This window comes from Typopeltis vanoorti, chromosome 17 (genome assembly GCF_054136105.1).
Source record: "Typopeltis vanoorti isolate ZY-2024b chromosome 17, IOZ_Tvanoo_1.0, whole genome shotgun sequence".
NCBI lineage: Eukaryota > Metazoa > Arthropoda > Arachnida > Uropygi > Thelyphonidae > Typopeltis > Typopeltis vanoorti.
Window position 1 is genome coordinate 88,826,327 of NC_143565.1, and position 25,505 is coordinate 88,851,831.

Sequence of the window (25,505 nt, forward strand, 5' to 3'; positions counted from 1 at the left end):
GACAGGAATAGAGATGGAAAGGTATGATGTATACAAATGTGAAGATAGAAATGGTAAAAAGGGAGGTGGAGTTTTATTGATGATAGAAAAAGAGTTATGACAATACAGGGTAGAGATGCAATAGGGAAATAGTGGTGGTGTTTTGAAATTCCACCTCAAAACAGAGTTTTGAGGTGGAGCTTCCATAGCTCAGTCGATATAGATGAAGCTCTTTGATCGAAAGACACTCACGTCACTGACAGGTTCGATTCCTGTCAGTGACGTGAGGAACTTTGATATGGTTTCTTTCAACAAAAGGTGAGTTAGATGTCTCATACAGAGTTATGGGGCTTTTTCACCCAGACACTCAGGTTTCATCCCCATAACAGACTAAACTGGCCCCATGAACACATGCATCTACAGACATAGGACACACCGGGAGGCATGGGACTAACCACCTTATCTTCAAGTTAAGGTTGTGAAGTCCAAGTATAGTTCGACGGTGAGGACGTTTAAGTGGCTCCTAGGACCACTGATGATAACGATGATGTTGATGTTTTGACATAGTATGATTCGAGATTGAGATGAATTGAATGAAATACTTCATTTGATGTTGCTATAGTTATAGTGGATTGTAGTGAAAATGAAATGTACAATCAAATAAGTCAAGCAAATAAGAAAAGGGTGATCATTATAGATGATTTTAATTATGGCAGTATAGACTGAGATCATGAGATAGCAACCAGAAGTAAAGAAAACAATTTTCTTGAGTTTTTGATGGATAACTACCTCAGGCAGTATGTAACAGAGATCACATGAGAATTGAGGATCTGTAATTTGATCATTATCATCAGAGGATGTTATTACAAATGAGGTGTTGAATCACCCTCCAGTTGGTGATAGTGACCATGAAGTAATTACGTGGGCAGTTGCCAGTGGGGTGAGGACTACTCTGAGGAAAGAGTATATATGGAATTACAAGGCAGGTAATTATGAGAAGTTCAGGAGACAGCTTGCAAGTGTAGAATGGAATGAGGAGTTTGCTGAAAAGAAGGTCAGTGCTGGTTGGGTGATATTTAATGACTAGCTAGTAGAAGCAATGTCTAAATATATTCCGAAGGTTAGAAGGTTAAATAAGATAGGTGTGAAATGGATGACTGAAGAGATTAATCATGTGATACAGAGAAAAAGGTATTATGGAAGCAGCACAAGTTAAGTATTAATAATCAATTTCATTGGAATTACAAAGAACAGGCAAGGAGGGTGACTTGGTTGGTAACGGTAGCAAAAGGGCAGTACGAACAGCAGTTAGTTAGTCGAAAAAATACTCCTTTATACGGAGTTCATTTAATATGTGGCAGGGGAAAAAACAAGGAATGATTATGGAAGGATGACACTGATTGGAGAAAATGGTATAAGAACAACCGCTGCAGGGGACAGTGGTGCACAAGAAAAAGGAAAAAAACACTAGAAAATTTTCCAAAAATCTTTTCCTAATTAAAATTTATTTTTTTAAATTTATGTTGTGTCTTCTGTTTCTATACTACTTATGAATTTGCGTCCACATAAGGTGGGAATACCCTATAGCGCTTTTGGAATCCTGGCTGCTGTGAATGCAAGGCAAACAAAGTAGTGCTCTTGCGGACCGAGCTATATTTCTTTTGCCCAAGCTGGGCCAGAGGAGATCACGGGTATCACTGCAGTGCTCAGTTAGGTCGTATGCAGTGTAGTGTGCATTCTCAAATCGCTACTCAACTCCCCCCCCCCCCCCCCAATATTAAATCTTGAGTGCTTGGCCCCCTCCAAGATTAAATCCTGGGTGTGCTACTGGCAGGGGATATAATCGAGATATTTAATAAGCAGTTCATAAAGGTATTTCATTGCTGTGAATGTGACATCATGGAGAGTTTTAGAGCAATGGAGGATGAAGAGGAGAGACTGACTGTAAATGAGCAACCTTCATGTTAATAATGGTGTGGGAATTGATGATATATCACAACATATTTTGAAGGACTGTGCTATGGAATTAATATCTGCCTTGACATATTTTGTTAATATGAGTCTTACATTGGGTCAAGTTACAAAGGAGTGGAAGGAAAGCAAGATTGTGCCACTTCATAAGGGAGGTGACAGAACTCAAACATCAAATTATAGACCTATCTGTGTGTCAATTGTTGTGGTTAAAGTGTTGGAGAGGCTGGTGAGAACCAGGATCCAGAATTGGGTTGATAAAAGTGGTATTATCTTTGATGGACACATGGATTTGCTAAAGAGAGATCATGTTTGAATCCATCTACTTAGATTTTGCAAAGGCTTTTTAATAGATTACTGCATGATGAGTTGATAGTCAAACTAGAGTGCATGGGATATTAGACTACAGTATTGAATTGGAGATTGTCTGTCTGATAGGTATCAACAAGTTCTGTATTATTATTATCCCAAGACTCCATGGAGTCAAAGATTAATTTAGGATGTTCTTTTGTCATACAGCTCATCATACTGTGCCTTAAACACACTCAAATTCTCTGCAGACAACACACTACTAGGCAAGGCATTCCAATTATTCACAACTCTGCATGCAAAAACCTTACTTCTCACTCCCCTGCTCAAACCCTTCTTATACAGCTTCCAGGATTGACCTTTGGTTCTCCCCTGATCGCCCACCATTTTCTGTAAAACCTCTCCAACATTGATCTCATTCAACTCATTTGACCACCCTCATAACAACTCCTTACTATGAGGGTGGTCTGAAAAGTTCTCGGACTACCAATGAAAAAAACAAATTTATAATTTCAAACTTATTTTTTATTTTTTCAACGTAATCTCCCTTAAGACTAATACATTTATTCCAGCGATGCTCTGGTGCCATTATTCCGTCCCTGTAGTGGTTCTCAGTAAGATCTGAAAAATACTCCTCTACAGCTGCAATCACCTCTTTATTCGAAGAAAAATGCTAACCAGCGAGAAAGAGTTTTAGTTTTGGGAAGAGATAGAAGTCAGAAGGAGCTAAATCTGGGGAATAGGGTGGATGTTCCAACAATTCATACTGCAGATCCCTTAATTTTCCCATTGCCAAAATACCTTTGTGGGTAGGTGCATTGTCCTGATGAAAGATGGGTTTTTTCTTCTCCAAACTGGGTCTTTTCTCATGGTTTTTTTGTCTATTTTAACTAGTCTGGTTAAAAGATCGGAATAATATTCCCCGGTTATTGTTTTACCCTTTTCAAGATAATTAATAAACAAAATCGGTGTTTTGGGATGCCTTTAGCATCCCAAAACACTGATATCATGACCTTTCCTGCTGATGGAACCGACTTTGTCTTCTTTGGCACTGAACAACTGGCTTCTGTCCACTGTTTTGACTGCTGTTTGGATTCTGGTGTGTAATGGTGAATCCAAGTCTCATCCATAGTAATAAATAGATGCACAAAATCAGTTTTATTCATGTTAAAATGCTCCAAGCACTGTTCAGAGATTTTCATGTGAGTGCATTTTTGATCTGCTGTGATCAAGTGTGGCACCCATCTTGCACAAAGCTTTTTCATTTGCAACTCTTCATGCAAAATATATCCTACACATTCTTTTGAAATGCCTATAGTCTCAGTAATTTCATGCACCTTGACTCACCGTCATTCAATATCATATCATGCACTTGATCAATGATTTCTGGTGTTGTTGCACTTTTTGGACGTCCTTCACATGGATCATCTTCAAGGCTAGTTTGGTCATGTTTAAACTCGGCAGCCCATTTCTTAATTGTCAAATTAAGGAGAAGAGTGCCCATAAACTTTTATGAACTTCAAATGAATTTCTTTTGGCGTTAAACTTTCTTACACAAAGAATTTTATAACCGCATGATACTCAATTTTATCCATTTCAAGGGATACTGACAACAACACTTTTGCTTCAGACAGCTCTATAAAACAAACTACTTGATAGAATGACTTGCAGTTTCACATGGATGCTTATGACAGATGTACCAACTTAGAAAAAAAAATCATGCCGATAGTGTTGCCATCTACGGTGGATCCGAGAACTTTTCAGACAACCCTCGTATATATTAAACATTTAAGGTTCAATATCTATCCTCACGCATTCAAAAGTGAATACAGAATCAATGACAACATTATGGTCTCATGTAAAATCACAAACAAAATCCTTTAACATAGATCTATAGTCATCAGAAAATTCAACAGAGAAAGATCAGCATCTGACAAGTCGAACAACAGCTACAGAATCTCCTAGAGTCTTGCATATCATCCAAGACATGCAAAGACACTTAAAATTATTTTCAAAACATGCCCTACTTGGATCACAGCACACACACACATAAAAATCTTTCAGATATCCCCACAAACCACAAAATATTTTTTCTCTCTAGAAAAAAAAAAAAAAAAAAAAAGGCAGCAAACTTCGCCTCAGCAATTTCACCATAAGGTGGCAACATCAGAGAAGATCCATATATATCTTTCTCTCTATAGGCCATTCAGGAAATATTAAAAAAGAAACAAAATGAATTTTTGCAACAGATCAGAACTACTTAGAAAATCCATTCGCCCTAGACAAACTCAATACAGCAGGTAAATTCTTGACAAAGAACAAATCTCCTGGCCTTGATGGACTCACAACAGAGTTATTCCAAGTCTTCAAGGATCATATCAGAACACTTCTCCTTAAAACACTGTAAGAAGCTTACTTCAGTGGACTTCCACAATCCATCATGATCTCAATAGGATGTGTTATACCAAAGAAGGGAAATCACACAGACATTTGGAACTGGCATCCTATCTCACTAATCAATGCAGACTGCAAAATCATTTCTAAAGTTATTGCAAATCAACTAAAGCTCACACTACCTGAAGTTATTGGCCAATACCAAACTTATTCTGTTTCAGGACAATCAATACATGATAACATACCTCTAATAAGAGATCTCATCAACATCACAAAGAATCAGAAGTAAATCCAGCACTCATCAGTCTTGATCAGGAAAAAGCCTTTGACAGATTAGAGCACAAGTAATTTTATGAAATCTTAAGGACATTTGGATATGGCAGTCACCATTTCCTCTGTAACAAAACTGACTGGATAACTCACTTGGCACTCTTCAAGCCACTCAGTAAGGGAAGCCAAGGCCTGATCTTCCTTGAAAACAAAATCACATCCTTCAGGATCATCTTTTTTCTCAAGACACTTCAGACCAAGTAAACTTATACAGCAACTCTCAGTCACATTATAAAATCATCCACTAGAGGACTATTCACAGTTCTCCAAATGGTCAGTATGCACCATCACCTCCAAAACAGAGATGCTCTACAGTGTTGGAAAAATACAAAGCCTCATCACACTTTAATAGGATCAACCAAGTCAGCTGTACTTAAAGAACAACTGCTTTCAAACAAAAAAATAAGTCCCACAACTGGCCAGTACTTTCTTTTCCCTACATGGAACTGGGCAGGAATAAGAAACATAGGGGGATCTCCTGACCCAGAACTTAAAGCAGAGAATATTCACATGCCTGTCACTTAAAACCTCAACAGAAAATCAGTATCAACAGGTGCAAGCTGCCATTATAAAAGCCTATCCAGATATTGCCACACCTCAGGAATCAAAATAACTTTTGAAAACTTTGGCAACCCACTTTTCATCTTGTATCATCTGAAGTCTCACTACCACTTCTTCCTTCCAACTTCAAGAAAATATACCACTTCAGTGCCTCCAACCTTACTTTTTGCATATTCATCCCCATTTCCCTCCTCTGCAAGCCTGCTCATGCCACTGAGTTTTTGGTGGGATCTCCCATCCAAATCCAAGTGTACCAACCTAGGTGCAGACATACAGTGGAAGCTATGACATAACATGTTGTCAGCTAATACTAAGCTGCACAAATTCCAACTTAGAGAATCAGATCTATGCCTCTTCTGAAACATTGCGGTATCTTGAACACACACATCCGGCTTATCCTGCAAACAAAGCATTCATCACCTATGTCCTGAGCACTGCCTCTAGCACCTGTAACTACACACACACACACACATGCATATAGCCAGGAAGATAACTGGTATCTACTCCATGCAGCTATGAGACGTGTAACACACACAGTAAACTAAATGAAACGTGGATGAAAGACTAGAGTCCTAACTTCCTCTTCATCTGTGTTACAGCTGTCATCTACAGCTTCTACCTTAAACACACAAGAGATGACCAGCACTCATCATTCACTAAGTCAGAGCAAAGACTCATGGAACTTAGGACATACTCTCTGTAAGGCGTATTCATAAAAGAGTAAAATGTAACTGGTAACCTTTTCTGGATTGACAATGATAACATACAAAAATGATCTTGAACTGTAATGATCCCTTTGTTACCAAAAGGTCTAGTCCTATCTGTCATTCAGTTATCATTTAACTCTTTTCTATTGAATGGCTAAAAAAAAGAACTGTACTGAAGGAAGTGACGGGAGGCAAGAGACCTTGGGCTGATGATTGATAGAAACCTGAAATTCAGGGAACTCATTGCAAAATTGATTGGTGAAAATAACCTACAAGATTGCTGCAATACTGAGAAGGATAATAACCTGCAGAGATAAGAGTTATCATTCCATTGTATAAAGCCTGATCAGCCCACACCCAGACTATTGTACTGAAATTTGGTCTCCAGGATTTGAAGGGGATAAACTGACCATGGAAAGAGTGCAGAGGTGGATAACAAAGATGATATCAGGACTGTACAATGTTAGTTATGAGGATTGGCTGAGGGAATGTGGACTGCAGAGTTTGGTAGATAGAAGAAGGAGAACTGATATGATTAAGACTTTTAAACTGTTGAGAGGTAGTTACAGAGTTGACATTGGGGAGTTCATTTGTTTGGTGAAACAGGAGGAAGGAGCAAGGACAAGGGATCATCTCTGGAAGATGTGAAAGGAAGTCGTGAGCTAAAGCGTAAGGAAGGGTTTGTTTGCATGGAGGGTGGTTGAACCATGGAATGCATTGCCTGATAGAATGATGGGAGCCTGAAGGTCAGTGGATTCAAGGAGTGATATGAGAGACTTTATGTTTTCTAGGGTGGACCACAATGAGTCTTTTGACTCCATGGAGGCCTGAATCATAATAATATTCTTGTAATATGTATATTTTATCAAGTTAAATAAAGAAAATTCTATCTATTTATCTGTCTGTCTATATATATATATATATATCAGTGGCGTTGCATGCCCATTTTGGTCGGGTGTGCTGTCATGTGAGGCACCACAAAATGCATATGAATTTGGCCGTGTTATTGATGTACGAAAGTTTTAAGAGTGCATAGCACATCAGCGCTCATCCTAATTGGTTCGGTGCAATTAATTGCAGGGTAACTTTGAATACTTTAATTTATCAATTAATTGTAACCAAATCTGCATAGAGTGGAGGAACAATCTGTTTGTTTTAGGATTTATTAGAAAACAGCAATGAAGGAGAAAGCTCTATTTCATTGGTGTATTTGAATTACTCAAAGGTGAAAATATGTGATCCATCATTTATAAGACATGAGAATGGGAAATGAAAGAAAAGAATAAGTGTGAATAGAAATACTTTCATTAATGCCAAAGGAATTATTAACAATTAACATTTGTGATATGTGTGTCCTATAACTGTGCTTCCCAAACTGTGGGGCACAGCCCCCTTGGGGGCTATTAGTTTTGTTGAGGGGGCCAGGAAATAATGAAAACAAATTTAAAATGTTCTAAGTAGATTTTTTTATCTTAAAAGGAACTTATTTAATTTTTATTATTTATTATTTCATTTTCGTTACTTTTTATAATTTAACGGAAAAAATCACACATTGGTGTTGGTTCACGAATTTTACTTCCCGTGTATTTTGACGCTTAATGAATATTAGTAAATGTATGCTTATTCATATAAGTTTCATTTCAAAGGTATTGATATGAAACACAAAAAAGCTTACAAATGCAAAATCTTGTGTTCATTTAAAACGGCCAAATTTTTCGCACTTTAAATTAATGTTTCATTGCTAGTGTACACAGGTGCAGGCAATGCTCGAGTGCTGGGGGCCATGAAATATTTAAATTTTTTTAAAGGGACCTTTACATCCATAAGTTTGGGAAGCACTGTCCTATAATTTGCTGAATAAAGTGAATAGCATGTGATCCTATAAAGTCTAAACATGAATAAGTGAAAAATGAATTAAAATAATTAAAAAAATTAAATAATTTAAAAAAATTACAAGGAGAGGGAAAGAAATTTGTTTGCAAAGTATAAATAACTAACCAATAATAAACAGCCACTAATGCATTTAGTAGTTCAGTTAAAAACTGTAGGGAGAAGCTAATCCAACGAACTAATAATGTTGATCAGGTGATTCATTTAGGCTTGGCAGGAATACATGTCGTTTGATGGAGCAGCAAATCATCTTGTAAAATTTGTTGTGCATGTTACGTGTATTTCTGTGGTTTATGTATATTTCGTTTCGTTTTCTAAGAATTTTCTTTTGTTTACTGAGACTCAGTATAAATTTTATGCAATAATAGGATACATAATATCCGATCATTATCCACACTTTCGGGAATTCTACATTCATTAGTTTTTGTTTTTGTTTTTTAGTGTCAGTGGTTCTTCTGTCTTATCAAACTTACATATGCTGGTATTATGTTATATAATACACAGAAGTGTATTCTTTTTTTTTTTTTCTTTTTTATTCAGGAACAAATAAAGTTTTACTGTCTACTTCCAAAAACTAGAATAAAAATATCCCTATACCATTAAAAAACTTTACAACCTCAACAAGTGCTATACTGCACAAGCAAGAAAAACATTAGCTTAAGCTTAGTTTATTACTAAATACAGTAAAACAGATATTTAACATCTGTGTATTATATTTAGGAACAATTAGTGTAAGACAACTCCAAGGACCCCTTAATGGAAACCTACTCCGCTCCAGCAGGCTATGCTGCTTGCATGCGAACAGTACAGATTTATTGTAGTCCTAAACATAGGACCTAACTTGTCCTAACTGCTTTCAAATTTTCAGTTCCAGAAATATGTGTAGCAGCTATTTGTAATACAGTCATTGAATACAAGCACTCGATTTATGAAAAGCAAAATGAAAAAAAAAAAAAAAAAAAAAAATATATATATATATATATATATATATAACTTGAAATCAGCATGAATTGCATTTGAGATATTCGATATCATCAAAACACTTAACAAATGTTAATTTTAGAAATAAAACCATGGAAGTTGGACTAACATGCTCTATAAACTTTGCGAAAGTGCGACCGCTCAATGCGGAAACGGCATAAATACGCTAAAAGCTAGTACCTCCCTGGGAATAAAGATGCGAACGTGTTAATATAATTTTAAATATGGAAAGCATAAAGGTCAAATGAACAATATGCTTCATGCATGCCATTTTCTGTGACAAAAATTCATTGACAAATACTAGAGTGAGACACAGATAATTTGAATTTTGATATAATTTTTAAATACAGCCATATATAATGGAAATCGGAAAAAGTAATCACTTGGGAAATTATTATTTTTCTAGACTGAATCAAAGAAAGGCTGAAATAACTCTTTTACTTACTTTATTTATACACAAGTTCCAATCTTCTGTTTTTCTTTAGGAATTGCGTTAGCATATCATCATGAAATGAAGGTTTTTCCTTCCGTTCCATCATCAATGTCTTTTCAATAGCGATTAAGCTTAGACCGCACAGCCTTTTATATGTTTGTGTTCCTCTATAACACGTATGTACTCCTCTCTTCATAGCCAAACAAAGAATGCTCGAATGTAGAAGCAGCGCTCGGAATTCACATGATAAGTTCTGCTAACTTATAAATTTCCTTGAATGCAACCTGAAGTTGATTTTCTTGCATGAATTTTAATAGGTGATGCACTGGTTTTCTGGTAAATTCTTCAGAAGAAAATAGTACTTTCAGTTCATTTTTCAAGCGAATGTAGTCAAAAACTGGGCCATGTTTTCTAAAATACTATCAGGAAACATCTTCGCATGCTGACCATATCTTTCACTCCAAAGGAGTTAAAAAAATTCAAGTTTCAAAAGAGAAGAGTATCTTTCTTCCATCTCCAAGCACATGCAGTCTACTATATCCTGGTATAATTGAAGGCACATGCTCTTCTTCATCTCCTCCAGTCCTTTTCCTCTCTTAGGTCTTGACTCATCAACTGCATGCTTCTCCTTTGTTACAGAAACCCAAATATTTTCAAATCCGTGTTCCCTGTCATTCCTAAGCTGCTTCATAGTGTCATGCACTTTTTTACAACATTACAATATCTCATAGGATGAAAGTTGCTGTATATTATTCAAGACATCAGTATAGCCAAATAAAACAGAAAAAATTTCTAGCAACAAAATTGTTTGAAAATCTTGCAAGAAATGCAAAAAAACCACAAGCTTTGATTACAGCATCCACGTTCCATTCCCCAGAATTCTCCACCATGTGTTTCAAAAAAATCAATGAGGTGATTTCTATGACGTTTTATTGATCTCGTTAAATGGGAAATAAAGATCCATTTGGTTGGTGCGACGGAGGGTAATTTTATTATTATTATTATTATTATTATTATTATTATTATTATTATTATTATTCAGGCCTCCAAGGAGTCAAAAGACTCATCGAGGGAGGTCCTTCCTAAGACATAAAGTCTGTCAAGACTCATCGAGGGGAGGTCCCCCCCCCTGAGAAACAAAGTCTATCATACCACTCTTTAAACTCACTGACCGTTCTCTCTCCCACCACTCCATCAAGCAATGCATTCCATGGCTCAACCACCCTCCACACAAAGAAGCCACTCCTTACACTCTTGCTCACAGTTTCCTTTCGTAACTTCCAGGGATGGCCTCTTGTCATCACTCCTTCCCGCTGTTCAACCAAGCGAAAGAACTCCCCAGTGTAAACCCTGTAACCACCTCTCAACAGTTTAAAAGTCTCAATCATATCACCTCTCCTTCTTCTATCCACCAAACTCTGCAGTCCACATTCTCTCAGCTGATCCTCATAACTATCCTTGTACAGTCCTGAAACCATCTTTGTCATCCGTCTTTGTATCCTTTCCACAGTTAATTTATCCCCTTCAAATCCTGGGGACCAAATCTGAGAACAATAGTCCAAGTGTGGTCTGATCAGAGACTTATACAACAGAATGATAACCCTCTTATCTCTGCAGGTCAGTGTCCTTCTCATAATAGCAACAATCCTCTGTGTTACCTTCACCACCTTTGCAATATGTCCCCTAAACTTCAGGTTTCTATCAATCATCAACCCAAGATCTCTTGTCTCCCCTACTTCCTCCAGTATAACTCCTCCCATAGAGTATACTGCATCCCATCGATGTTTCCCAAACCTCAAGACTTTACATTTTGCTGCATTAACCTGACACCCCCATTCATTTGCCCATCTATCTAGCTTATTCAAATCGTCTTGCAGGGCTACCACATCTGCACTATTACTACTAATCCTTCCCAGCTTCGCATCATCCGCAAACAACTGAATATCCCCCTGCAGTCCACTGGCTATGTCATTGATATAAAGGTTAAACAATATAGGTCCTAGTACTGAGCCCTGTGGGACCCCACTTGTAACCCTCTGCTGCCTGGAAACTGCTCCACCATACACAACTTTCTGATACTTAACAGACAGCCAATCCTGAATCCAGTTGACCAATCTGACATCCAGACCCATGTGCTGCAACTTAAATATCAGCTTATCATGTGGCACCCTGTCACATGCCTTCGCCAAGTCTAAGAAAATTGCAGTATATGCCTTTCCCTCATCTAATGTTCTTGTAACTTTATTATAAAAGGCTAGCATATTGCTAAAACAAGAGCATCCTTTCACAAATCCATGTTGATTCTCACAGATAACATTACCCTCATCTGCCTGGTGCTGTATACGGTCCCTCACTACTTTCTCCAAGATCTTAACAACTACTGATGACACACACACTGGCCTATAATTAGACACTTCCAGTCTGTTACCACCCTTATGCAATGGCACTATCTTACATTCCTTCCATTCGCTGGGCACCTTTGCCAAAGCCAGACTTTCATTGAAAAGCCACGTTAAAGGCACTGTCAATTCCCTAGCACATTCTCTCAAAACTCGTGGTGAAATACCATCCGGTCCCACAGCTTTACTGACATCCAGAGTACTCAGTATCTGAAACATACTCTCCTCCTGTACCTCCAGACCTCGAACCAGTAATATCCCTCTAGCATTAAAACTGACTCCTCTAGGATGAAATACTCCAATAAAGTGTTCATTGAACAATTCCACTATGTCCTCTGCATCAGTCACTCTATTCCCATTTTTATCCCACAATATCATTCTTCAACAGTCATTTCTCCTCCTACTGGCCACATAGCTAAAAAATTCCCTAGGATTTTCTTTGGATCTTAGGGTCAATCTCCTCTCATATTCCAGTTTCGCTTTCCTTACTACACTAGTCACTCTTCTGGCCTGTGTCTTATATTCCTCATGCATCTTCTCTTCACCTGTCTCCTTATATCTCTTCCATAGCCTCTTTTTCGCATGCAATTCCTGTTTAATATTGTTTGTCATCCACTTTACTCCAAATTGCGTCCTCTTCTTCACTCGTGGTATACAACTTACCATTGCTGATAACAAATATTCTTTCACAATTGCCCACGCACTAGTGATATCCCAGCCTTCCAATTCCTCCCTCCATGAAACTTCCCGAAGTTGACGTCTAAGACTATTATAATCACCTGCCTTATAATTCCACATAAGTTCCCGTCTCTTTGATACTCCTGCATGTCTATTCATTTTCCAAGTCAACACCATATGGTCACTCTCTCCAACTGGTTAGAGAGACGTCAACTCAGTTTTTATCAACTCTTCTGATGCTATAACCAAATCCAAAACTTTTGAACCTCTTGTTCCCTCTGTTACATGTTACCTAAGACATTTGTCCCTCAAGAATTCTAGAAATTCCATTCCCCTATTGCTACATGCATCTTCCTCTCTCCAATTTTTACTACTGAAGTTAAAATCTCCCATAACAATCATTCTTCTTGCACTTGCCAAACTTAGCTGTCTAAACATTTCCTGGTCCCCTTCCTCTGTGCTCCTGGGTCTGTAGCAACACCCCACTAAATATCCTGTCTTGCCTACCTCTACCTCACACCATATGCTCTCAAAATCATTTGTCTCACTTCCTTCCAAATTCTCCACTCTTAGAGGACATAGGTCATCACTTATCATAAGCAGTACCCCACCACCACGCTTTCCCCTCCTATCCTGACGAAAAATACTATACCCAGCGACTTCTATTCCTGTTGTTATATCCCCTTCTGTCAACTACGTCTCAGTGATCGCAATAATTTTTGGCCAGGCTGATGCTATCTGTGCCACCATTTCCTCTCCCTTATTCCGGATACTCCTGGCATTAGTATAAAGCATATAAATGCCATTGTTTCTATACCCAGCATTATCCCTTCTAGACTCCACTGGGCTCAGTGTTACCTGACATTGTCTCCCTTCTCCCAAGTATCCATTCCCACAAGAGGCCACCCCTGCTATCATCCTCCCTGGGACACACTGACTCGTTCAGAACAGCAATCTCTCCAAATGCCTACGTCCTTCCTCATTCAAATGTAAATGGTCTCTCGCATACAATTCCTCTCTTTCCTCAAACGCACTCCAAGAATCCACATATACCAGTCCTCTCTTGTCACACATTCTCGCTATTATGCCATTCAATATCACCGCTCTTCTGTTCAGCTCATCATTATCATACCTAGGCAACACGCACACTATTTTTCCTCTCTCTGTCTTCTTCCGTACAGTCTCAAGCAAAAATCTCATATCTCTCGCTGCCCGACTTACATTACCACTCAAGTCATTTGTTCCTACCATCACAATCATCTCATCCACCCTTTCACCTCTCTTAATTGCCATAGCCATCCTTTCTATTGTTCCTCCTGGCAAACACTCCTCACGCATCCTATCTTGAACACCACGGATCATTGAGTCTCCATACATTATACTTCTTATTATTCCCTCGCTCCTATTTTTTCCATTCTCTCCTCTTCTAGCACTCCCGTACATCTCTCTCATTCCCTCTCTCTTACTGTTTCCATTTTCTCCACTTCTAGCACTTCCATATCCCTCTCTCATTCTGTCTCTCCTACTATTGTTTCCATTCTCTCCTCTTCTAGCATTCCCATACCTCTCTCTCTCATTCCATCTCTCCTACCATTTCCATTCTCTCCTCTTCTAGCACTTCCATATCTCTCTCTCATTCCGTCTCTCCTACTGTTTCCATCCTCTCGTCTGTTAGCATTCCCATACCTCTCTCATTCCCTCTCTTCTACTGTTTCCATTCTCTCCTCTTCTAGCACCCCCATACCTCTCACTCATACTCCCTAAATTCTCTCTCTCTCCTACTCTGATTCGCCTTGCATTTATCTCTTCCATTTTCCTAATGTTATCTTTCATACTTCTGCTCTCATTCACAAGACATTCCACCTCCTCTTTCAACTCATCTATCTCCCTCTGCAGGTCAGTCACTCTTAATCTAAATTCACTCTCCCAAACAAAACCATCTCCTAAACTTTCACAGTCACTCACACCTTCCACACTATCAACTATTATTTTCTCATTCTCTCCTATCACAGTGCTTGTCTTCCTACATTCATTCCCCGTTCCTGGAGCAACAAAGTCGGATATCGATATATCTAATGTACTTATTTCCTCCAACTGCCTGAATTTTGCGCACATACGCTCTCCGCTCTCTTTAACAAGCCACATATGTAATTCCCGAGACGCATACATGCCGCAAGTACTGCATGCCACAAAGTCCCTTATGATATTGCTAATAATTGAGTTCTTAAATGGCGGAGGACTTGGCGTTACGCCACTTGCGACTGCTGCTGAATCCACCATCATTCCTTACTGCCGAGTAGCGTAATCTTTAATAATTATTCAATTAATAAATAAGAGGAAAAAAAAGTACAAACATCAGAACATTTAAGTACTAAATATAATTAAATAAAATGAAATATAACTAAATACAGTAACTTAGCTTTGTTTTGTCTTCCACCGTTACGCGTTCGATTCCGATGGTACCAAAATATATTATATCGCGACAGCAACTAACTTCCAAAAAACAACCACTGAAGTACACTCGTATTCAGAGAAACAATTTAGCACTCAAAAACGTAGAAAAACGGGGAAAAAAGCGGACTATTCACCGATTAAAAATCACTTTCTTCTGCATAGCTCAAATTCACTGCCACGTGCTACGGCGACACTTTGCAAAGCATTTATTCTTTTTGATGATTTAGAAAAATATGCAGCCAATGCACTGATAGTATGGAAAACCAATCTACATTCCTTGATGTTCGAGAGGCTTTGCTTCAGAACTAATTTTAAAATGTGGGCATAGCAATGTGTAAATATTGCTAAAGGATATGCCTCAATAACTTTCCCCTGTAACCCATTACTATGGCCACTCATTACACAGGCTCCATCATAAGTATGCCCAACTAACTTGTCCTTGATATTAAATTCCTCAGCTATGTTTACAACATGTTTAAAAAGACCACTAGATGTTCTATCATCACTTGCATCTAAATCCGATGAACCTTTCGTGTATTTGCCCATTAGACAAAACTGGAAAACAGTTGATAGTTGCGACTTTGACATGACATCAGATGTTTCATCCAAAATAATGGCCACAAATGTAGCGGTAGCAATTTCTTTTTTTATAGCATATTTAATCACATCAGATATAGCACTAATAATATCATTTTGTACTGTGATTAAATATGCTATAAAAAAAGAAATCACTGTGAATATGATCCTCTTTTAGATGGTCAATCCTTTAAATGACCAACTAAAAGAGGATCATATTCACAGTGCACATTTAAAAATTCGATATAAATTCCTTGATTAGCTGAATCTTCAGATTCATCATGACCACTGAAAGGAAGCCCTTGCTTAGCCAAATAGCATTCAGTATCAATTAATCTTTTTAAAATGTCTCTATTTTTCTTTAGTTTCTATTTTTCATTATGACGAGTAACTTCAATCTTTCTTTGTTTGTTGATGAGAGTGTCAGTTCTTTGTTTTCCAAACATCTTGAGATTTATAAATGATTGAACATGTGATTGGGAGTGCTCATGTTTTTGCACTGCTGCTGTTAAGTGGTTAAGGTCAGAATATCCATGCTTATTCCAAATGCCTCTCTCTCTCTCTCTCTCTCTGGAAAATAATAAACATGGCCAACAAAAAAGTCTTGACCACACTTCACATCCAGTTAACCATTCTACTGTACTATATTGTGAAACAGAGAAGTGCTTCATATACTCAGTTTTTGCATCTTTGTGCATGCAATGTAAATTTGGAAGAGGAGGATGAGGTTTACCTCTTTCAACTACAGTCATACAATCCGCAAACCTTCTGGCAGAAAACGGGACATTCAAAAGATTGTCAACAATGTTTTCCATTGCAATTATAGGGAAAAATTATAAATCTATGGAAAATTATATATTAAAAACTTTTCTATATTATATATAAAAACGTGTCTACCGCATCACTTCATAATTCACACACGCCAAACAGAATGAAACTCAGTAAACAAAAACAAAAACTCATGACATGTCAACATTGAATTGGATTGGTTGACACAATAACCAATCGTGCTAGGTGCTGAGTGAGCTCAAAATTTTAGCTCACCCAGTCCCACCTTCTCAGTGGTTTTAAAATACTAGAACTCTAAGAATTTGACCTGCTGCACCCTCTTTACATCTTTTGAAAGGGCTCAAAGGTGTATGCATTTTGAAAGCACACCCGAGCTATTAACGTGAATGTGACGCAATGTTTACTTCGAAAAGTGCTCTCTTAATGAAGCACTAATGCTTCGTTACCCTCCTGAAGAGGGCAATAAAGCATTGGTATGTTGTGTTTAATTTTAGGAATCATGCAAAGTTTGCAAATAGGGGAGTCTTTAACGGGAATAAATGCAAAAATATAATATCGGTGATACTGATATTTCGTGGATGAGCACCGCACACCTAGCCCCTGATATATATATATATGTGTTAAAGATATCAAGCAATTTTATAAGCTAGGTTTTAATCCTTTTTTTTCTTTTTTTCCCAAGTAAGCAAACAGACAAGTAATCAAGTTTGCACCTGCACACAGTGCAAGTCTGAGGCAACCCGTGGTAAAGGTGGAGTTGGCTCTGATCACTTTCCTTAGTATTTTCCCCTAATGCAAAGCACATCCCCTTGTGGAGATGTATGATGCTATGCATTAAAGGCAAGGGCCACTACCCAGACCGGTTTCGACCTTTATTGAGGTCTCATCAGTGGGAGCCAGACCATAAAAATGCCAAGGGTGAAGTAAATACTAAGGAAATTGATTGGAGCTTACTCCACCTTTACCACGAGTTGCCTCAGACTTGTACTACGTGCAGGTGCAAACTTGACTTACTTGTCTGTTTGCTTACTTGGGAAAAAAAAGGATTAAAACCTAGCTTATAAAATTGCTTGGTATCTTTAACATAGTATACCCAAGTTAAAAAACTTTCTACATCTTACTCTCATCCAGAGATTTTTATTTAATAAGGTCAAAGCACCTTGTGGCAACTTGTTTAGGTAAAATTTATAAGCTCTGCATTACTTCACCCTTGGCATTTTTATGGTCTGGCTCCCACTGATGAGACCTCAATAAAGGTCGAAACTGGCCTTGGTAGTGGCCCTTGCCTTTAATGCATAGCATCGTACATCTCCACAGGGGAATGTGCTTTGCATTAGGGGAAAATACTAAGGAAAGTGATCAGAGCTTATTCCACCTTTACCACGAGTTGCCTCAGACTTGCACTACTTGCAGGCACAAACTTGACTTACTTGTCTTTGCTTACTTGGGAAGAAAAAAAAAGAATTAAAACTTAGCTTATAAAATTGCTTGGTATCATTAACATAGTATACCCAAGTTAAAAAACTTTCTACATATATATATATATATGTAGAAAGTTTTTTAACTTGGGTATACTATGTTAAAGATACCAAGCAATTTTATAAGCTAAGTTTTAATTCTTTTTTTTTTCTTCCTACACACACACACACACACACACACACACACACACACACACACACACACACACACACACACACACACACACACACACACACACAATCTATCTTTATGTATTTACTCTTTTAATGAAAGTTTGTTAACCTAAGCGCATAAAACAAAAAATAAAAAACTTTCTACACACACACACAATCTATCTTTATGTATTTACTCTTTTGTTGAAATTTTGTTAACCTAAGCATAAAACAAAAAAGCAAAGTTGACCTAAACATAATGCAACTCTGAGATAGCAATTGAAATTTATTTAAAGATGCCAAGAAATTATATACTTGGTTTAACTAAAATAAAGAGCCAAAGCTTCATTTTATATAATAATTTATATAATACTTGGTTTATATTTATTTATTTATTTATATTTGGAAATATTGTCATGGATAACCTGATAGTACAACCTTTACTCAGCCAGTTGGGTGTGACATGATCTTGGGCTCAACTAGAAAAGAAGATAAATGCAGAGAGTGTGGTGGTGATGGTAGCAGCTGCAGAACTGTTCAAGGCATTTTTGATCAGGACAACTTGCAAGTAGGTAGGTTTCTAATTATATGTAGTTTAACAAAAAAAAAAAAAGAAGTATGCTTTATTTAAAAAGTTATATATAGAATGTACATTGTTTATCCAACCTTCAAAACAAAGACAACTGACTTCTCTGTAAAGTACTACTTAATAGTACTTCAATTATCTGAACTCATTGTTCAGATAATTGATGGGTCACATAATCAGTGGATTACTGTATATGTTAAACTAACTCTGCAAATATTTTCTAGAAAAAGTTTTGAAGGTTCTCAAACTGACTAAAAAATCGAAGTGCATAAAACTTGCACACTTTTATTTTTCTCAGGACATTTCTTAGTCATTATGAGAGACTTAATGTAATATGACAGAGGCATAATTTAATTAGGATATTTAATAAACATGTAGAAGAAATGGTTAAAAATACTTTCGTATTTATTAACAATGGCTCAAGCATTTTATAAGCATATACATTCCAATCATCTGTAGTCAATCATAGCAGTAACATAAATAACAGGCCTAACTTGCTGCAGAGAATGAGAAAGAGAGAGAGAGAAAAAGAGAGAGAAAGAGGACCTAGGTCATTGAGGAAGTTTTTCTTCTTCTTCTTCTTCTTTTTTTTTTTTTCTTTTCTTGCCATAATTCATAATAGTTTTTCATAAATTTAGGATCCTATTGAGCTCATGCCAAGTCATCGTGCTCATTTTCCATTTCACATTATGGCTTGATGCTAAGTAAGGATGTGTATGTTTATGTAAATTACTTGATGATTGACTTTGTATGCTTAGACTTATTTTGTTAAGAAGGATGCTCCTTGAAGGCGTGAATGATGATGAAAAAAGCGATCCAAATCTGAACATAACTAATTGTTTACTTATCTTAAAGTTTTAAACATCATAATACTTCCAAAGAGGAAGGAACACTAAGATTAAATTAGATTTATTGAACATGACAAAATCTCTATTATTATTATTATTATTATTATTATTATTATTATTACGGGCAACTCCATGGAGTCCTTAGACTCATCGAGGGAGGCTCTAACATCATTTCAAGAACAACTATTCAACATTTACACAGTGTCTATCATACTTCACCTTGAACTCAATCATAGTCATGGCACACACAACAGACTCTGGCAGCTTATTCCACTCATTCACCACTCTCCAAGTAAAAAACTTAGCTCTAACACCCTTGCTAACCACACTCTTGTCCAGTTTCCATGGATGGCCCCTAGTCCTCCCACCACCAGTCCTGTTCTCAAAAATATCCTCTGAATTAATCTTATAGAAACCCTTCAGTAATTTGAATGTCTCAATCATATCATCCCTTTTCCGCCTATCAACCAATTTCTGCAATCCACATATCTTCAACCTATTCTCATAAGTTTCATTCCATAGACCTGCTGTCATCTTGGTCACTCGCCTCTGGATCTTCTCCGCCTCCTCCTCATCAAGAAGAAACCCTAGCAGCCAAATCTGGGCACAGTAGTCAAGACGGGGTCTTATCAAGGCTTGATACAGAGAAACGATAACTTGCTTATCTCTGCTTGTCAAAGTATTCTTCAGTAACCAAGTGATTTGATGAGCTGATTTAGCCACTTTTGCAATGTGCCCCCTAAACTTCAACTCCCTATCCACCAACACTCCCAAATCCCTAGTCTCATCAATCTCCTGGAGTACAGTTCCACCAATGTGGTATACTGCTGCCAATCTTTTCACTCCAAAATGCATAACCTTACATTTTGCCATATTAAATTGACATCCATTTTCCTTAGCCCAGTCCTCCAAACTATCCAAATCATCATGCAAAATTTTGACATCATGTGCATTCACTATTGCCCTACCCAACTTTGCATCATCAGCAAACAAATGAACAGTTCCTCTCAGATCCTTTCCTATATTGTTAATGAACAAATTAGATAGCAATAGTCCAAGAACAGAACACCACTAGTCACAGGCCGTCTTTTGGACTCTACTCCTAAATAAACTACTCTCTGATATCTCTCCATCAACCACCTTCCTATCCATCTCACCAACCCTATATCCATCCCCATATGCTGCAGTTTACTGATTAGAATTCCATGTGGTATCCTGTCAAAGGCCTTAGCAAGGTCCAGCGGAATCACTGTAAACCCATTACACTTATCCAGTTCAGCCGTCGCTGCATTATAAAACATGAGCAAGTTACGGAGGCATGATCTGCCCTTCACAAAACCATGTTGTCTCCCATACAATATACAATATCCCGTGTTCATCTATCCATTCCTGTATTTTCCTCCTGATTACTTTCTCCAAGACCTTGACAATGACTCCTGATATATTGATTGGTCGTAATTTGCAAACAGCAGTCTTGGAACCTCCTTTATGCAGTGGAACTATTTTCCCCTCTTTCCACCCCCTCGGGACTAACCCAGACCCGAGACTCATCCACAGAATTGCAAGCACAACTGACATCCACTGCAAAATAACTTGAATCATGGGCATAAATATAATTTATATCAAGAATTTTGGATTCAAATGTGACAGCAGATTATCATCCTCACCTGAACAGAACTAATTTTAACCTCTATAAAGTTTGTGAAAATTTACTTAAGACCAACCACAGGGCAAATTTAAGAGAGTTACATAAAGCAGCATACATTAATTTATGATATAATGCTTGTTTGTTAATGAACTTTGCTTCTTTCACTTAATCATTGAAGTTAACAGAGATATTCTGATGAAATATTGGGTTTTTCTTAAACAGAAATAGTGAAATTCCTTTACCAGTTTCTCTATATTTTTGTTAAAATGCAAATTTAATAGTGCAGTTAAATCTGTTTCTGTGAGTTCAATGCTTGTGTGCTGTGGCAAATTATTCATTTTAGCCCTGAGAAAATTGAAAGAAACTTCGGGAAGGAGGAGGGCAGGTTGAGTATTCAAGATGGGAAAACCCTGTCACCTTCATATAAGATTTGCTAAGTTACCTTGAATTGGAAGATGTTTATAAATATTCCTGACATCACTTTTGGTTTGGGAAGATCAGTTCAGATCCAATCTGGGATATGAACTGATCTTTCCAACCAGTAAGCATTTTTCATTATGGTAAGTTAATGAGACAACTGCTGTGCTAGTGTAATAACTTTAATTGAACATAAACAAGCCAATTACTTGATATTTCAACTTTCATATTAATGTCAACAACTTGAGCACACACACACACACATACATATATGGTATACCAAAATATTTGTTCACCTGTGACTCTACTGGTCTAACATCTGTTTTTTTTTAATTTTTATTTATTTTTAACTACATCAAAGTTCAAGGCATGATATTTGTATAGATAGAGAAAATAGCATTAGTGATATTCAAATCAATATATGAAATAGGGTCTCACATGATAAGCTGATATTTAAGTTGCACAACTGGATTCAGGACACATCCTAATAAGTATCAGAGAGTTGTGTATGGTGGGGCAATATCAAGGAGGCAGTAGGTTACAAGTGGGGTCCTACCAAGCTCATTACTGGGACTTGTATTGTTTAACCTTTATATCAATGACATTGTCAATGGATTGCAGGGGGGATATTCAGATGTAGCAGCCCTGCAAGAGGATTTGAATAAATGAGAGAGATGGGCAAATGAATTGGGATGTCAGTTTAATGCAGCAAAATGTAAAGTCTTGAAGTTTGGGATACATCGATGAGAGGCTGCATGCTCGATTGGAGGAACTGTACTGGAGGAAGTGGGGGAGACGATATCTTGGGGTGATTATTGATAGAAACCTGAAATTCAGGGAACATATTGCAAAGATGGTGAAGGTAATCCAGGGGATTGCTGCAATACTGAGAAGGATGCTGACCTGCAGAGATAAAAGAGTTATCGTTCCATTGTATGAGACCCTGATCAGACAACACTTAGACTATTTGAAGGGGATAAATTAACTGTGGAAAGGGTACAGAGGCAGATAACAAAGATGATTTCAGGATTGTACAATGTCAGTTATGAGGATTGACTGAGGGAATGTGGACTGCAGAGTTTGGTAGATAGATGAAGGAGAGGTGATATGATTGAGACTTTTATACTGTTGAGAGGTGGTTACAGGGTTGACACTGGAGAGTTCTTTCGCTTGTGGAACAGCAGGAAGGAGCGATGACAAGGGTCATCCCTGGAAGTTATGGAAGGAAGCTGTGAGCAACAGGGTGAGGAGTGGTTTCTTTGCATACAGGGTGGAATGCATTGCCTGATAGAGTGGTGAGAGCAAGAACGATCAATGTGTTCAAGAAGTGATATGATCGACTTTGTGTTTTCTATGAAGGAAACATAAAGTCTATCATATCACTTCTTGAACAATGAGTCTTTTGACTCCATGGAGGCCTGAATAATAATAATAATAAAAAATTATGATTAACAGTGGTGATAATGTGCACCCTAGTTTCATACCTGATTTAACATCACACCATTTTCCTGTATCTCCTTCAATTCTAATTGCTGAATTACAACTCAAATATAGACTATGAATGGCTCAATATAATGTCCCATTTAAGATATATAATTGAAGCATTTTGTCTAGATCTACAAAACTGAAAGATAGATCCTTGATATATTCCCATTATTTCTCAACTGTCTTAAAGTGAAAATCTAATCCTGACAACATCTATTTGGCCTGAATCTTGTCTTCTCCAAGTTTCACTTTCACAATTTTTCTTAGTCTTTTCTCAGATGTGATTGAATAAATCTTACCAGGACCACTCAGTAAGTAAATTCCTTTGTAAATTTTACATTCAGTTTTATTTTACTTTTTTATAGATGGATATCATGACAGCTCCTTGAATCGTCCAGAATTCCTTTCCCACCAGGTCTTCTAAATTATATAGTGTAGCCACTGTAAAATAGTGGCAACAATATATCACCCTTTATACCTCCATATTTGAATATTTCTGGTTGAATATCATCAGGGCCGGCTCTAGAATTTTTTCTGCCCCGTGCAATCCATTACTTGCTGCCCCAGCACCAACCTCAAATTTACTTTTGGAATTTTGAAAACCATTATGTTCAACATTAGTTTCATGACCATTAATTTTAAATATAGTACCATTAATAATAATGCAGTGATAAAGTGATTAAAATACTGCATATTCATAAAATAAATCATCGACTTCATCAATCGACAATTAAATTAAATTATTATTATTATTATTATTATTATTCAGGCCTCCATGGAGTCAAAAGACTCATCGTGCGAGGTCCTTCCTAAGAAACACAAAGTCTATCAAGACTTATCGAGGGTAAGTCCCCCCCTTAAGAAACACAAAGTCGATCATACCACTCCTTGAACTCTTTGACTGTTCTTGCTCTCACCACTCAATCAGGCAATGCATTCCATGGTTCAACCATCCTCCATGGAAAGAAATCACTCCTCACCCTCTTGCTCACAGTTTCCTTTCGTAACTTCCAGGGATGGCCTCTTGTCATCACTCCTTCCTGCTGTTCAGCTAAGAGAAAGAACTCCCCAGTGTACAATCCTGTAACCACCTCTCAACAGTTTAAAAGTCCCAATCATATCACCTCTCCTTCTATCCAAAAAAATCTGCAGTCCACATTCTATCAGCCGATCCTCATAACCATCATTGTACAGTCCTGAAACCATCTTTGTTATCTACCTTTGTTCCCTTTCCACAGTTAATTTATCCCCTTCAAATCCTGAGGACCAAATCTGAGAACAATAGTCCAAGTGTGGTCTGATCAGTGTCTTATACAATGGAATGATAACTCTTTTATCTCTGCAGGTCAGTGTCCTTCTCATTATTGCAGCAATCCTCTGTGTTACCTTCACCACCTTTGCAATATGTCCCCTAAACTTCAGGTTTCTATCAATCATCAACCCAAGATCTCTTGTCTCCGCTACTTCCTCCAGTATAACTCCTCTCATAGAGTATGCAGCATCCCATCGATGTTTCCCAAACCTCAAGACCTTACATTTTGCTGCATTAACCTGACACCCCCATTCATTTGCCCATCTATCTAGCTTATTCAAATTGTCTTGCAGGGCTACCACATCTGCACTATTACTAATAATCCTTCCCAGCTTCGCATCATCCGCAAACAACTGAATATCCCCCTGCAATCCACTGGCTATGTCATTGATATAAAGGTTAAACAATATAAGTCCTAGTACTGAGCCCTGTGGGACCCCACTTGTAACCCACTGCTTCCTTGAAACTGCCCAACCATACACAACTCTCTGATACCTATCGGACAGCCAATCCTGAATCCAGTTGACCAATCTTACATCAAGACCCATGTGCTGCAACTTAAATATCAGCTTATCATGTCAAATGCCTTCGCTAAGTCTAAGAAAATGGCAGTATATGCCTTTCTCTCATCTAATGCTCTTGTAACTTTATCATAAAAGGCTAGCATATTGCTAAAAACAAGAGTGCCGCTTCACAAATCCATGTTGACTCTCACAGATAACATTACCCTCATCTGTCCAATGCTGTATACAGTCATTCACTACTTTCTCCAAGATCTTACTAACTACTGATGACACACAAACTGGTCTATAATTAGACACTTCCAGTCTGCTACCACCCTTATGCAATGGCACTATCTTACCTTCCTTCCATTTCCTGGGCACCTTTCCAGCAGCCAGACTTTCATTGAAAAGCCAGGTCAAAGGCACTGTCAGTTCCCTTACATATTTTCTCAAAACTCGTGGTGAAATACCATCCGGTCCCACAGCTTTACTGACATCCAGAGTACTCAATATTTGAAATACACTCTCCTCCTGTACCTCTAAACCTTGAACCTGCCCTATCCCTCTAGCATTAAAACTGACTCCTCCAGGATGAAATACTCCAGTAAAGTGTTCATTGAACAA

General features: G+C 37.6%; 1 protein-coding gene across 4 annotated transcripts in view; it reads left to right on the top strand.

Annotated features, from left to right (window-relative positions):
* Positions 1 to 25,505, top strand: part of LOC150097613 (papilin-like) — a 1,184,257-nt gene that overhangs the window by 255,165 nt on the left and 903,587 nt on the right. For 3 of the 4 annotated variants that reach the window (XM_090407770.1, XM_090407771.1, XM_090407772.1), the window contains one exon: positions 18,531 to 18,654. In XM_090407770.1, coding sequence (XP_090263896.1) covers positions 18,531 to 18,654 — 124 coding nt within the window. The remainder of the gene's footprint in view (positions 1 to 18,530; positions 18,655 to 25,505) is intronic. The other variant, XM_090407773.1, reaches the window with a different exon arrangement.